This window comes from Punica granatum, chromosome 4, assembly GCF_007655135.1.
Source record: "Punica granatum isolate Tunisia-2019 chromosome 4, ASM765513v2, whole genome shotgun sequence".
NCBI classification, from domain to species: domain Eukaryota; kingdom Viridiplantae; phylum Streptophyta; class Magnoliopsida; order Myrtales; family Lythraceae; genus Punica; species Punica granatum.
In genome coordinates, this window is record NC_045130.1 from 8,782,277 (window position 1) to 8,797,246 (window position 14,970).

At 41.1% G+C, this 14,970-nt stretch overlaps 3 protein-coding genes across 4 annotated transcripts; 2 read left to right on the forward strand and 1 right to left on the reverse strand.

The window, feature by feature from the left end:
- Positions 1-459: 459 nt before the first annotated feature.
- LOC116203887 (general transcription and DNA repair factor IIH helicase subunit XPB1) lies at positions 460-6,863 on the reverse strand. Its single transcript, XM_031535850.1, has 20 exons — positions 6,716-6,863; positions 6,551-6,594; positions 6,386-6,461; positions 6,132-6,294; positions 5,801-6,023; positions 5,653-5,709; positions 4,883-5,023; positions 4,713-4,793; positions 4,470-4,557; positions 3,484-3,821; positions 3,300-3,375; positions 2,993-3,186; positions 2,752-2,915; positions 2,580-2,652; positions 2,335-2,448; positions 1,956-2,036; positions 1,795-1,854; positions 1,615-1,698; positions 1,381-1,523; positions 460-879 (listed from the first exon to the last, which is right to left on the reverse strand). The coding sequence occupies exons 1-20, from the start codon at positions 6,723-6,725 to the stop codon at positions 792-794; spliced, it is 2,298 nt and encodes a 765-aa protein (XP_031391710.1). The 5' UTR covers positions 6,726-6,863; the 3' UTR covers positions 460-791.
- Positions 6,864-6,988: 125 nt separating this feature from the next.
- On the forward strand, positions 6,989-9,783 carry LOC116203888 (serine/arginine-rich splicing factor SR45a-like). The gene is made up of 7 exons (XM_031535851.1): positions 6,989-7,160; positions 7,549-7,573; positions 7,663-7,752; positions 7,900-8,011; positions 8,175-8,324; positions 8,796-8,859; positions 9,244-9,783. The coding sequence occupies exons 2-7, from the start codon at positions 7,551-7,553 to the stop codon at positions 9,438-9,440; spliced, it is 636 nt and encodes a 211-aa protein (XP_031391711.1). The 5' UTR covers positions 6,989-7,160; positions 7,549-7,550; the 3' UTR covers positions 9,441-9,783.
- A 1,440-nt stretch (positions 9,784-11,223) lies between these two features.
- LOC116202459 lies at positions 11,224-14,023 on the forward strand. 2 transcript variants are annotated; one of them, XM_031534028.1, is made up of 8 exons: positions 11,224-11,555; positions 11,728-11,818; positions 11,902-12,306; positions 12,985-13,126; positions 13,237-13,373; positions 13,461-13,523; positions 13,618-13,689; positions 13,786-14,023. In XM_031534028.1, exons 3-8 carry the CDS (start codon positions 12,115-12,117, stop codon positions 13,852-13,854), a joined length of 675 nt encoding a protein of 224 aa, XP_031389888.1. In that variant the 5' UTR covers positions 11,224-11,555; positions 11,728-11,818; positions 11,902-12,114; the 3' UTR covers positions 13,855-14,023. The 2 variants fall into 2 exon arrangements, with proteins under 2 accessions (XP_031389888.1, XP_031389889.1); XM_031534029.1 differs by having other exon boundaries at positions 11,728-12,306; positions 13,789-14,023.
- Positions 14,024-14,970: the final 947 nt, after the last annotated feature.

Genomic DNA, 14,970 nt, shown 5'->3' on the forward strand with positions numbered 1-14,970 from the left:
TACCGAAAGACGCTACAGGAGCCAACTTTTATACCGTCGAAAACAGAGCAGGTGTAGGAGGCAACATAACAATTGAAGAACCATGAGTAAACTAACAATTCGCCTTTCGAGAGATTGATGTACATCAAATTGAACATTAGTGCATATCATATGAACATTTGACGAAATGAACAATATGATGTACATTTAATAAGTCATGATCAAAATTGATGTAAAAATTTTCTTGAAATCAGATTTAATGTAATATCATTCTTTTTAAGGGTAAATTGTTAGTTTACTCGAGAATCATTTCAGCCCTTACAACTGTTGCTTTCACGGGACCCTGTGGGGAAAGGTTCATATTCCTGCCTTAACAATCGAGGTCGAAGAGCAAGCATTTCGCACTAGACACCGTACTTACAACTTGGGATGATGTTAATCAGTTCATACTGGACCCACCATAGGATTTGTGCAACAAGATTTCTCAACAAGATTTCTCAGCATTGCATTTCTTTCTTCCTCGAGCAGTTATGAATTACAAGCTCGATGAATCAACATACACCTAACAGCATAAATCTTACCTGTGCCGTCGTAATGTAATTAAACTAGACAGTTCTTCTCAAGCTCCCTTACATTGCCAACTAGGGAGATCAACACGTAAATTACAAGATAAGCATAGTTTTATCGATGTAATTACACTTCCCAAACTTTTATCCGCTGGCAAAATTTTGAGATACATATGAGAATGTTATGTAACCCAAACCAACAGGTAAAGAAACAGCATTGCCTTGTCAAGCATCAGCTTCTCCTCCTCAGCCATATCTCTTCTTGAACAGATAGTGCCGTTTCGATGGATCCTTGGGTTTCGGCTTCCCCTGACCCATGGGCTTCTTCCCAGTGCTGAAAGAGGAAATGCAAATGATAATGATGATATGAGATAATGCTAAATATCCTTCACGGGAAAGGGGAAATTAAACAACTTTACCACCTTCGCAGGGCAGAGAACAGTAATGAACGAAATGCACGAACAAAATTCTACGTGAACCATTGCATTTTCCACCAGATCCAACAAGATTGCCAAGGGCAAAGCTAAAATGACTTTCAAAAGAGAGTCATAAATATTACCGTGCAACCAAGTTTCTAAAACTATATCCGGGCACTGTCCTTTTTACAGGGAAATCAAAGCTTGTGTTAGACGTTTTATCTTGCTTGTTTGCCTCCTTTTTAATCTTATAGTCATGAATTCACCGTTATAAATCCATGCACGAGGCAAAATATTAAGAGTTAACTATATCACCATGCACATAACAAACAAGAGCAAATGCTCTTGCAATAGTTGGTATGTAGTTCATAAAAATTCATACAATGAATGAACATAAAATAGAGCATCATGGGACGCACCTGTACTCCATGTAAACCATACCATTAGCACCAGACATTGCACTCATCGAACCCAGAGAACGACGTGCTTTGTGTAGGGCTATATCATCGGCATCTTCCTCAAGCTGCTCTAAGCCTACCATATCATCCCCAGCACTCAGTACCTGTAAGGTGCAACTCACATAGTTAAGCAATTGAACCAAACTTTGAAGGGGAAACAAGAGAGAGAAGCGGGGGAAGAAAAGACTAATTGACCTTGCCCAGAAGTGCCAGTTGCTCATCCAGATGGTGGAAACTTAGATCACCCCCAGAATCAGGTGGAGGCAAGCTTGTTATAACCTACAGTTAAAAAAGGGAGCTGTAAACAGAGATGAATTTCATTGACATTGCAGAAGGCACTTCATATATAACACTGAAGTTGTGGATAAGGCATACCTTGAAGCTATAACCTTGATCGATCAAAAATTGTTGCCTTTTGGTTGAGTAGTACATTTCCTGAACCCAGAAAGGAACTCGTAGGTACTAGTGCTAAGAGAAGAAAATTAATCGAGTTGATCAAACTAATTATGGGAAATCGGGAAAAGGTAGGTTTCGACCTGTGTGTCTGTAGACACAAGAGAATAAAAGAACGCATTGTACTCCTCTTTGCCTCCCGCCATCCTATCCTGAGGCTTACCCTGTTCAAACAGATTGTTTAATTACCGAAAAAGAAGAAAAAAACATAATTCTATAAAGTGACTTGGATTAGCGACTAATCTGTCCTGTCACAAATGCGTCAAAAGTTTCTCCCAAATTAAATTTTAGCGTGGAAACAAATTTCTATACAATCTTGCGGCAAATGCTATGGATGGATTTTCCCAATCTTGTGGCAAATGCTATGGATGGATCTTCCTATTGACTCGAACTTTCCATGGTCATTCAAACCATACCCAGTAACAGCAAAAGAATATATACCAGGTATACTTTACCACTTACTTTTGCACGAAGAATACGACCGAGCCGCTGGGCTTCCTGACGTCTCGAACCAGCATGTGATGATATCTGAATTATCACATTTGCCTCAGGAATATCGATAGAGTTATCACCCACCTACGAGGAAAGGAGCAAAGCATATCCTTCATTGCCATTCACCACCTGCTACCTAGGAGTAGTATCACCAAAATCCTACAGTAGAGATGTTAAAAATTAAAGATAACCATCCTAGATGACTAATAGGATACCTTTGAGAGGAATATGGTGTTGACATCACGACTGGTCTTAAAAGCCTCAAGAATCTTTGTGCGTTCAATATGGCTGCACAAATAACCCAAAATAGAAAATAAAAATAAGAACAGATAAATTCTGACAACCATATTTTGAATTACAGCTTAAAGTAACTCCCAGAAACTTAACCTTGTGGCACCATATATCATTGGTTTGCGAAGCTTCATCGCGTACTCTGTGAGGGCGAAAAGGTTGTCAGCAAAGACGATTATCTTATCACCTCGCTGCTGTTCATGGAATCGTATGAGGAACTCACACGCCCTGAATTTATTGGGGTTCATCACATACAGAGCCTGCAATTCCAAAACGCATTTAGATTATGAAACATACAAAACCCCCTGCTTCTCGGTGATTCTTAGTGGCCACAAACCTGCTTCTTCTTGGAGTTTTCTTTCTTAAGATATTCTGCAAAGAACTCCTTTGTCATTGGGCACCATACTTCGGCACACTGAACATTTGCAATGAATCCTCCTTTAACCAAATCCAACCAGTTCGCTTCATACAACTTGGGGCCAATAAGAAAGTTCAGATCTGTAATTCTCTCATCCTCTCTGACAAGTGTTGCTAGAATAAAGCATAGGAAACAAATTCCTCAGGTCTAGTTCATACTTCAAATGCACAGCCTCCGCAAAAAGAAGCAAGAAACTAGGGACAAGCTAATACATCTAAATTCATACCAGTGAGACCTAGCTTGCAGTGAGACTTGGTTAGGCTGATGACCTTACGAAACATATGTGCAGGAACCACATGCACCTGTAGGGAAGGACATATATATGCTTAGCGGTCAAAAAGAAAAGGATATATAAATTATCAGACTACAGAAAAGTCATATATGCATATGGTTATAAACCATGACGTTACCTCATCCATCAGAAGCAATCCCCATTCTCTGTTCCTTATTTCCTCAATAATCTTTTCGGACTCTTCGGAACGTTTTCCACCAAAAGCAACCATATTATACGTGGTTACAACCACCCCGGCATTGCCACGAAATCTTTCTTTGCTGTCAGATGTGAAACGGCAGATCTGTTCATCTCTTATGGTGGACCACAGCTTGAACTGGAAAGCCCACTGATCCACTGATACGGCATTTGTCGCCAAGCAGAGACAACTCTTTCTTATTCTGCAAGCTGCAGAAACTCCAACCAAAGACTTCCCAGCACCACAAGGTAAAACAATAATGCCAGATCTCGCTCTGCCTGCAAAAAATTTCTAAGTTCAATCAAAGTAATCCTAAAACCCCGAAGCTCTTTTATTCACAAATAATCAGATTAAAATCCCATCCTCCTAGCCAATAACCAAAAGTTGGAGACAACTGAGTTTAATGAATAGGACAGAGGTCTTCTAAACATTTGGTACAGGTTCAAAAGGAGAATCACTGAACAATTCAAGAATTGAGTAAAAGGTTTTTCCTCCAAAAGGGCTCATTAAAGACGTGCAATTTATTAACAGTAATATGAAGTAAACAATCACGGGGTTACAGGTTTGCCTTTATTAAAAACATAGAGCAGAGCTGTGGCACTTTCTCAAATGACTTCAATGAGATCGTATTCATACCACTCGACCATCTCGCCAAATGTTTTGCACTTACAGATAAATATAACCATTTCACCATTTTCATAAGTCAAAACAAATGACAAGAAACTAGAACTTGTGGCTTCATTGTTTCAGGTGTCTTAACTATGTTTGCAGTTGGAGAATTCCTGTCATTTGCTTTTCCCAAATAGTTTCAAATAGGAGAATCCCGCTCCTTGTAACAGTTAAATGTACTTTCCTCTACAGACATTATTCTCTAACAATGAACATCAGTTAATATCACTGCTAATACGTCTCATAAGAGCACATACCATTTCCAAACATTTTACTAAGGCTCTTCTCCTGATACGGCCGTGGCTGTGCATGAGGCTTGAGCTCCACTTCCAGGTCAGGGTTCACCTAAAGCAACAAAAGAACAGAGACTTACATTAAAATTTGCAACAGAGATTAACAATAAGGTGCAACCTTTTTTTTTCCCCCTGCAATTTTATTTGATGAAAACATGCACCTCAAATATCTAAAGAAGAGACTACAAAACAGAAAACTTCGCTCACAGTATCATTCCTGAAGTCATATTCCTCCATCATGGGGTAGTTTAATGCGTTAGGCAAGCATCGTTGCTTCACATTTTCCACCTGAGGATGAGCAGCCCAGCATATATGACGACATGCAAAATCTAATAAGAAACGAAGACTGGATTCAAATATGCCCACTAAAACTACACCTGAACTGGATCAATTTCGAAGGAGTGGGTTTCTTTCTCTTCAGCTGCAGCAGCCAGTTGTGCTTCATTTAACAACTCATTATGACCAGAGACAACTTCACCCATTGCTTTGCCAACTGTAAACCCCTCAGCACCAGCAGCCTAGAACAAGGAGAGTTAATCAGACCATGGCTTTACTATTTTGTTATTTACAAAAAGAAAAAAACAAAGGGAGAGAGCTATTTCAAATTGCAGGAAAACAATAGCGAATCAGAATTTCTGAGAAGCACAAGGCGGATCACTAATAGAAAGACTAGCTGAACATACTGGCAAGTAACTTCAATAAAGTGGGAAATATAGCTATAATGACACTAAGCAAATACCATTACGTAACTCCAATTGTACTGCATGCTGTTCTCTAGCTTACTTGACAATGAAAACACAAAATCATTAATTAGGAAAGAAGCAGCATCGACATTAAGAGCGACCAAGAAAAATGAGCAAGAAGTGACAAAATGCGGACTGTTAGTTAACAGATTTTCCTCTTACTAGAAATTTCGTTATTGTTGATATGGACATGTAGAATGGGACTCTATAATATATTATCGTCCGACTAATCAGTCCATGAAAAGATTTATCAGACCATGAGTAAGTGATTATCGATTAATATTCAAATCTTTCTTCAACTCAGAATTGATTCATAATAATTCTTTCATTTTTCATGTAAAATAATAGAGAGAACTGCTCCTGAAAGAAGACTTGTTCACAGCGAACGATTCTGCAAAAAATACCTCGGAGGTAATCCTTGCGCGAGAAATAACTTCGTCCCTGAGCAATTTCTTTAACACCTGCAAATGCATTCTTATCAGTAATATTAAATCCACAATGGAACCTGCATAGACTGCTATTGAAATGAAAGGGAAGAAGAAATTATCCTGCCTCAGGGAATGGGGATTCGATAAAGTATCGGTTCTTCTTAAGAACAAGCTTCACTTTCCCATAGTTAGCAGTAGAAGCATGTATAAAATCAATCATCTCTTTAGGAAGCTTTGTCTTGGATAGCTTGCTCAGGACGGTTATGATAGTCTCCGTCTCGAGACCGACGGAAACAGCAGCATATAACGAGTGTGGGGTCAAATTATACTCGTGCATCGACTCAGGCCTACACAGCACAATCATATCCAATCGTCAAGCTTGAGTAACTTATGCACACATAACGGAAATGAGCTGAGGCCCAGCAGCTGTTTGCAAACTTCTACGATGAACTGACCTGCAAACTGGTTCGGCTATGGCAATGAGAAAATCATAAGCCTGCTTATACAGAGGCGAGAAAGTCTCTAGAAAAATCCTGCCATCAGCACATGCCCATAGCGGCCGATTGGCATGGTCAGGTTTCAGCTCTAATTTGCTAAAGTCCTTCTTTTTCCCTTCCCCTGCAATCATACACCACCAAAATGAATGAAATTCCTCCTCGTTTACCCCCTTTTCAACCCATAACAAGTAAAGGAAGACATAAATCCACACCGTCGTGATAATCATCCTCGATTTCTTCTCCATAGGTGGCTTCTTCGTCCTCCGGAATCGCATTACGGTAATCATCCTGCAAATGTTCAAGTTCATCGCTTGTGCACTCTAATCAAAATTGAAGGACGGGAAGCAACAGACCCAGTTAGGAATCGGGAGCACAACCTTGGAAGAGGGTTTCATGCTCTTGCTCGGCCGACCCTTCTCACCTGAAAACGTGAATTTGCAAGAGCATTAAGCATTTGATAAATCCAGCTCGAAGTTCAACCATAATTTCGCAGTTTTGATTGACGAATCGCGGGATGGTCAGAAGAATCAAAAGATTCGCACCGTGACCCATGTTGATCGAGAAATTATCAGGGGACGAGTTCAAGTTCACAGGATTGCGATTGTGAATTGGTGATGAATATTGGGCCGATCGTTTGGCGGTGCGCTTCGCCCTGCGAGACGGTGGGAAACAGACTAAGCGGGTGCTGCGGCTCCTGATATAGGTGCCGCTTTGGCGGCCGGGATCTTTGTTCTGTAGTGAGATTTGCGACTTTCCCGATTTGCCCTCGATGTTTCCTCGAATTTCCACCTATAATAACTCCCCCTTCTATTGAGGCTTCCGTTCGGCCCCATTTGGTTTTACTAGGGGAGCTGAAAATAAGAAGGCCATCTCAGGGCCCAGTTTTACCTCTCTCTCTCTCTCTCTCTCTCTCTCTCTCTCTCTCTGTGCATCTCCAATTAGGGCTCAGGCGCAACCGAGTTGACTCCGCCATTCTTCATAGCAGAGGTAAAGCTTTTGTTTTTTTGCAACATTGCCTGGGGTTGCGATACTTTCTTTTTTGATCTTTTGGTTCAGCAATCGCACTGAAGCCGTCGAATTTGAGTGTATGTGTTTACTTCTGTCTTGACCGGCTGAACTAAGAATTCCGACAAATTGCGTGTCTTAGCCATAACTCAGGCAATATTTGTTTTGAATTTTGATGAATTTGAGGTACATTTGACAATCCTTGGGAGGTTAATTTGTTAGTTGTATTGTATCTGCTTGTGGTTGATATCGTCTGCTGATCAATTCCGAAGATGAAAGCTCTGGGCCGAAGAAGTATTAGAAAATGTCCCAGAATTTAATGTTTGTCAGTGAATTATGAATGATGTATTGATATCTTCTTTTATGGTAGGTATGCCATACACGAGGAGAATAAGGTAAGTTACTTCGATATGAAATCTCGATAATTTGGGTTTTCGCTCCCGCACTTCTCTTTCTTGGTCTTACTTTATTCTATTACTGCTAGGTCTGCCTCTCCGCCAGAGAATGCTTCACCAGTCAGAGGCCGTCGGTCTCGGTCAAGATCCCCCTCGAGATCTAGGCGGAGTCGCTCGAGGTATGCTCGTAACATTGTTCAGTTCAGCTTTTATTTGCTATATCTGTTATATGCTGATACGGTTGTTCTAATGTCGTAAGAAATCTTAGCTTTTCCATCAGATATACTTTTTATTGGATGTTTGATAGCGGAGATCTATGATTGCAGGAGCCAAGATTCTGAAGGTGCTGCCAATCCTGGGAATAATTTGTATGTGACAGGGTTGTCAACAAGGATTACCCAGCACGATCTTGAGAAGTATTTCAGCAAGGAAGGGAAGGTATGGAGCTCGTGTTTCTGTTGTTCTATTTGGAATAACTTGAAACCACACTGTTATTGTGGTCGTTGTCAATAGCAGCCAAACACTAATATGTATGTCTTGCTACTACTCAGAAAAATGCAAATTAATATTTGTGAATCTCAAATGAGCTTTTTTTCCTTAGGTTCTCGAATGCCAACTGGTCATAGATCCTCGGACCAGAGAATCTCGTGGGTTTGGTTTTGTGACGATGGCATCGGCTGATGATGCAGAGCGTTGTCTAAAGTATTTGAACCGCTCAGTTCTTGAAGGTCGACTTATCACAGTCGAAAAGGTTTGCCTCTGCAAAATTGCCGCAATTTCATCCTACAACATGAGTTGCCTTTTGACCTTGAAATCTTACTTTTGGACTTTTGCTTCTTCATTGGTGTTGCCTGATAAATTTTAACAGCAGGTCTTGTCTGTGTAACTCCATCGAAATTCACAGTCTATGATCTGACCCCGTTGAACATACCCTTCGCAACATGTCCTCTGCATCGACATCCCCGAACTCATCGATTCAATTCAAATTCTACTATTTTGGTGTCGCTGAGGCTTCTATTCTATATGCCCTTTTTGCCTTTCAAAAGGAGTAACCGTATCTGACATCAACCTCTCGTTCTTTTCAATTTCATACTTTAAAATACTATAGAGGCTTCTCTCTCTCTATTTCTTGGGCTATGTTTCTCGCCTTCAAATATATGACTTATTGATCGAAGTGTTGGTGTTAAGAACAAAAACCATTCTTGCTTCTGAGGATATGCAGGCAAAAAGAAAGCGTGGAAGGACACCGACTCCTGGCAAGTACCTGGGAGGCAGAGATAGGCGAGGTTCGAATTAAAATTTCTTGGAATCAGATATTCAATGTAGTGATTTGCAGGATTGGTATTTCATTTCCTTGTTTTCCTTTCAAGTCCATTATTCCCTTGATTTAGTGTCTGGTTAGATCCAAGAAAACTGTTTCTAGTTTTTCTAATTGTTCCTTCAAGATGGAAGAAACTAATGAAAATGTAGAAGATAATAGGTATCACTCTGAAAGATGTATTATGATCGGAAAAACTTAGAAACCGCAACCCACCATGGAAGATTAACCTTAGGATTCATTCCGGTTATCACCACCGTGGAAGATTAACCTTAGGATTCACTTGATTTGTTCACATGCATTCTTGAAGCTATCTGCGCAAGATTTACTCATCAGTGCTGGAAACATGCAGGAAATGGTGGTAGAAGGTCCCGCAGTTATTCCCCAAGGCAACGGCGTGACAGAGACCCATACACAAGGGACCGATCAAGAAGGTCCCACTCTCCTCGTGGCAGGAGGGAAGATAAAGATGCTAACTCTTACAGAAGGCACCGCGACCGCTCCCGATCCCGATCCCAATCCCCTAGAGGCAACACAGGACGGCGATAATGAAGAGTTGTTCCTGTAACAAACTCGTCTCTTAAAGGCCTCTTTCCTGGCAATCTGTATCTCAAAAAAAAAAAAAATTCCTCTCGTGAATGCTTCTATAGTTGCTTATATCCTGGAAATATATAGGGGTGTTATGACCCTTCGACAATATTATGGGAGATGAGAACATGGTTTTGGAAGCATGTGTTATTCGAAGAACCTGGTTTTGTACACAATGTCTTTTAAGATACTGGCCCGTAATCCTATTGTGACCTCTTTGTATTTGGGCATGTAGTTGACATCTTATTGTATATTGGAAAGTAAAGTCAAGTTTGGTATCAATATGAAAGAGACAGGAATTTAATTGATGTATAAGATAGTCGAATGTCGCCATTTCCACATAATATGTACTCCTGAGATGCAGCAAGTATGGCCTGGATAGAGTAGTGGGACACAAATGGATGGGTGATACAATCATGTAACTTTTGTCGGTGGGTTGCTGCATCCGTTATTTATGGAAGTAACATCGGATGGTCTGTTGGTTACTACTGCCAAGACCGCTGTATGGTGGATTCAATGTCAATGTTTTGCTCTAACAGGAACTCGTGACGCAGCGAGAAGCTATATTTCGTGACATTTTGTGGTCCACCACCACCACAGAAGGCAATGTTAGGAGGGCTTTCCAGGCAACGACATGTAACGCTCGGGCCATGCCTACACGTTGCATGGACTCGTGGTTTGTAAATTTGTATGTTAATTAGAGATGCCATCACGATTTCTCTTGGGACATGAATCATATACGTTGTTTCTCGTCCAAATACTAATATGGCAAAATCGGATGCTGCCCTGCCATATGAAGATGGTAAAAGTGGAAAGGGCCGAAGACAAGGAAGCCGGAGCGAAATTGAACGAGGATGCATGTGGGAGTGTGTCCCACCTTTTGAAATTCAATCCCCTCACCAAACAAAATAAAAAATAATCAAAGAATGCATAACATATATTCTCGTCCGATAATTATGAGGTTATAGATTTGATATTTTATAATACTTTTTAATATCTTTTTATTAATTATTAATATTTATAGTTCACTATATTATCTCAACGATCTCATTTATAAATAAGAAAATAAAAAGAAAAGAATGGGAAAAGCGAGATTTTTATTTTCCTGAGTGCGCTCCAGCTGCGTGAGTCGGAGCGGACTTCAAATCCAGTTTCAAATCCCCTGCAATTTGTCTCTAACGAAATAACATTTTTTTTTTATTTTGAAAATATTAAAATTATATTTCCCTTTTTGTCATTTTCCTTTTCCTTTAAATTATCATCCCTGGGTTTAATTTTATTATGCCGGTCCAAGTAACTTCCTATGCTAGGATAAGGTCCGACAGCTGTGCTACTGACACGTGTACGTCTCCCGGTACCCCTTCCTTCACAAGCCTTTCGACCGTTTCAGCTCCTCAGCCAGCTTCGCGGCTCCGATACTCCCGTACCGTGTCATGTTTTTTTTTTTTTTTTTCCTTCCTGGGTAAATGTCATATTATTGAACATTGATGAAATTACAACACTACCATTTTTAAGCGTAGAACGCTATTCGGGATGATTATTATTGAAATTTGTGAAGTGAATATTTTGCATGCGGGCTGCTCGAACTCCGACTCTATGCGATCAGGGGCAAAGCATCATCTTCCGACTTGGCTTTTACCGGGCGCCGGGTGAGCCGGTGGTGCCTGTTCTGACGGGCCGTACGGCGAATGGCAGGTCCGTTTCATCTTGGCAGTTGGTAAGCATTAAACACGCTGCTCTGTGCCCTCTCTCTCCCTCTCTCTCTCTCTCTCTCTACTCTCTCTCCATGATCTTTCGTATTATTTGCGGCAGGTTACTGTGCTTGCTCTCCCCCCCATCAGTTCCCTCTCAAAAGCTGTGCTCTTGAAAAGAACTTTTTCCTCGCACTCAATCAGCAGCAGCAGCAGCAGCAGCAAAAAAACCCAATCCCCTTCCCTCATTCTCCTCCCAAACCCCTGCGGATCTCTCATAGTTCCGAGCTTGAAGTGGGTTTGAAGCTCGAAGTTGCTGCTGTAGCAGTCCTTGATGTGTAGACCCGCACAATGCGTGTGGCAGAAATTGAGTTTCCTCCACTGGGTCGGTCTCAGTTCTTTACTTGGCAATCTTAGCTTTTGCATTGGAACGAAAAAAGCTTGAAAATTTTCGTCAATGTCTGAAAATGGTTCCTTGTGGGTTTAAGCTGTGAGAATCCAAAGTTTTTCTGCTACTTTTGTTAACCCATTTTTTACTATTTCTTCTTGTTTTTCAGGGACATCACTGATGCCAATGAATTCCAAATCATAGCACCTGACAGCCCCTTTGACTTCAGGAAGAGATTGGAATTGCATTTGAGATGAGCAGTGAGACATTTTCACCCAATCGATTCCATTCTGAGTGTGCCTAGCCTCTGCAACTGCTGATAATGGCAACACCTTGATGCCAGAATTGGTGGGCTCTTGCTCTCCACCCCAAACCAGTTCTCCATTTCTCCGCTAAATCTAGCAGTTTTTGGGAAGTAGCTAGCGTTGCAGTGCTGGAGAGGGGAATTCTCGTTGGGTCGTCAACGTCAAGCATTGATTTGGGCCTTCTGTCGTGAGTTTAAACATCCACTGGTGGGAGGGGTCATATATTGGTGTTTTACCGGGATCGCATCGAAATGTTGGAGGAGCCTGACATTATGTCGCGGGTTCTCTCGCCTTTCCGAGAGGAGAGTGGGGACGAGGAGCTCTCCGTCCTCCCAAGGCACACCAAGGTCATCATCACCGGCAACAACAGGACCAAATCGGTGCTCGTTGGCCTTCAAGGCGTCGTCAAGAAGGCTGTCGGACTCGGAGGCTGGCACTGGCTGGTATTGTATTGACAAACCTTATCCACCGTTGGCCATTCGCTTCCTTGTTTGTCGGGTTAATCCTTGAATGCACACCAGTTCCGATTGCTTCATCGGACAAACAAAATTTGGAAGTATATCACTCGCATGGTTCGAGCATGTAGATTAGGAGCAAGAGAATCATTATCCTTATATTTTATCTGGAAGATTCTCCTCGAGCCATAAAGTTTGAAAAACGCTTTTATGCCTTTATTTGATTTGTATTTTGTTTCTTGGCCTAACCTGCATATTCTGACAGAAACTTCTATTAGTTATTTCCTAATCTCAGGGATGCTTTTGTTTGCTCTTTTTTTTTTTCCCTTTTCCCCTTCTTTTTTGTGCTCAAATTGTTATACTCGGCAATTTTATACCAGGCAAAGCCAAATCGATATTTTCCGTAATAGCAATGCTTTGTTAACCATATCACCGGAGCCCGATATTCGTTTCGGCCATCTGTAATGCCCTCACTAGTTTGCAGACACCAATCACTTGGATTTGTTCGATTCGGATTATGAACAACTTCGAAGTTACATGAGTTTTAGGTCTGACTTGAAGGGAGGGTTATTATTCGAGCTTTGTTCCTCTCATATCTATTTATTCAAAGCTGTTCTGCTGGAACCGAAGTAGTGCGTTCCCTAACACTCTGTGCACTCATCCAAGGTTCTTAAAAACGGGATCGAAGTTAAGCTGCAGAGGAACGCGCTGAGCGTGTTGGAACATCCCTCTGGAAACGATGAAGATGATGATATCTATTTGGATTCCAGCAGTGGGTCCGACACTGGAGTCAAGGATCACAATTTTCGTGAGTTAATATGTGTATTGCTGCTTCTTGATTTCATGAACTTAGGCCTCTTGGGGTTGGTACTGTCTGACCTCTGATTAAGATGTTTGCTTTGTAATTTCCCTGAGCAGCAAGTGCCATTAACTTCCCGAAAATCAGCAAGCCCCGGGTTCGTCACACTAGACCCTGGTCCACATCTCCATCTGCTAAGCCCATGAATCGTGGAACGTACCGAGACGTACAGTCAATAATTCAATCTCCTCATCTGGTAAGAGAAAAAAGAGAGAAACACTATATCTGCGATTTATTTCACATTGTTCAGGAATCTGAATGATCCAATTTTTCGGGATTTTAGAAGGTGAACTTGCTGAAACTCGGGACAGACTCGCTTTGGAGATACTGCAAGCACTACAAACTTGTACGTATTCCAAACTACTTTTATTGCAGTCAATGTCGTATTTGATCAGGATCGACGAATCAAACTCCTGAATTTGCTTGACAAAAATCTGCAGGTGGGTTTGAATTCTAGCACGCCAAGGGAAGAGATGCTTAATGCCGTCCAGCGCCACTTCTCATTACATCAGGTATCTACTCACTCAACTTCTACGTATAGATCGACCATTCACAGCAAATTCTTTCCTATAAAATCGAGCTTCATGTGCTTATATATCTCAATGCAGCAGAGGTTGAGCGAGACCCAAGTGATTATGAACTTTGTTCGGGCCGCCAAGAAATTGAAATCAGGCTGATGCGATGCAGTATCAGGATTGTTCCACCGCGTGGCTTTGTACAGCTCGTACAGACATTTAACACTCTTAACATCTCCAGTGAGTGACTCCAATTGTAGAGACTTGAGACTAACTCGACTTGTTCGAGAGAATGGTTTTTATATAACAGCCATTTTCGATCTTACCCCGAGCTATTTAACCTTTAATCATTCAGACTCTGGATATCTAAATCCTCTCGCCTTTTGAGTGGAAAAATTGATGAACCTGGGTATGCTTAGATGTCACTCTATTAGAATTTGCACTATGAATCCGTGATCATCGGTGGATGGATAATTTTATTGTCCATTAAAATAATAATAAGATAGAGTTAATAAATATCAATTTTAATAATGCAAAATCACGCAAAAGTCCATTGTTGGTCATGTTCCGTCTTTCTCATTCGGATTCAAATAAGGTTGTTAAAGATTATGTGGCCGATATGTCGGCCATATGTCATTTCTTTATTTGCATAGTACATTCATAATAGAGATCGCCACTTACTACTTTAATCTGTTCAATAAAATAAGATAGAAGATAACGGTGCAATAATATGAACTTCGGACTCTATACGTCCAATGATGACAATACATGTCTAGGAAGATATGGATCAACTGATTTGTTTGTGAAGAACAAAATTTCACCGTCGACGATGAGTTTTCGATTTCGTATCGATTTTGTAGATAAGATGAATACGAGGAAAAGGGAATCGTGGAGGACAGGTTGGAAGCAAAGGAAACATAAAGGGGGTCACGAGATATGTCTGCAAACAGTGGGACGATGTTGACATTTGGGAGCATACATAAAACATATACATGATAGCGTGCCATACCTTAACGTGCTGTCATTTTGATATCCTCTTTCGTTTATGTCCCCTTCCTATCCCCCCTTCCAAATTTCAAATGTGGATGAGACATTGGATCGATTTTGTAGCATATGTCGGGCAGAATTTGTAGGTTCGATAATCTCAGATGATGTTGGTCACGAGCATACGCTTTCCCGAGACACGTCGATTATTCGATGCAAGACATTCTTATTTGCCTAAACTAGCCACTGCTTCCGCTATGAGGTCTTGAGTCTCTCGACTCACGGGTCGGTCAT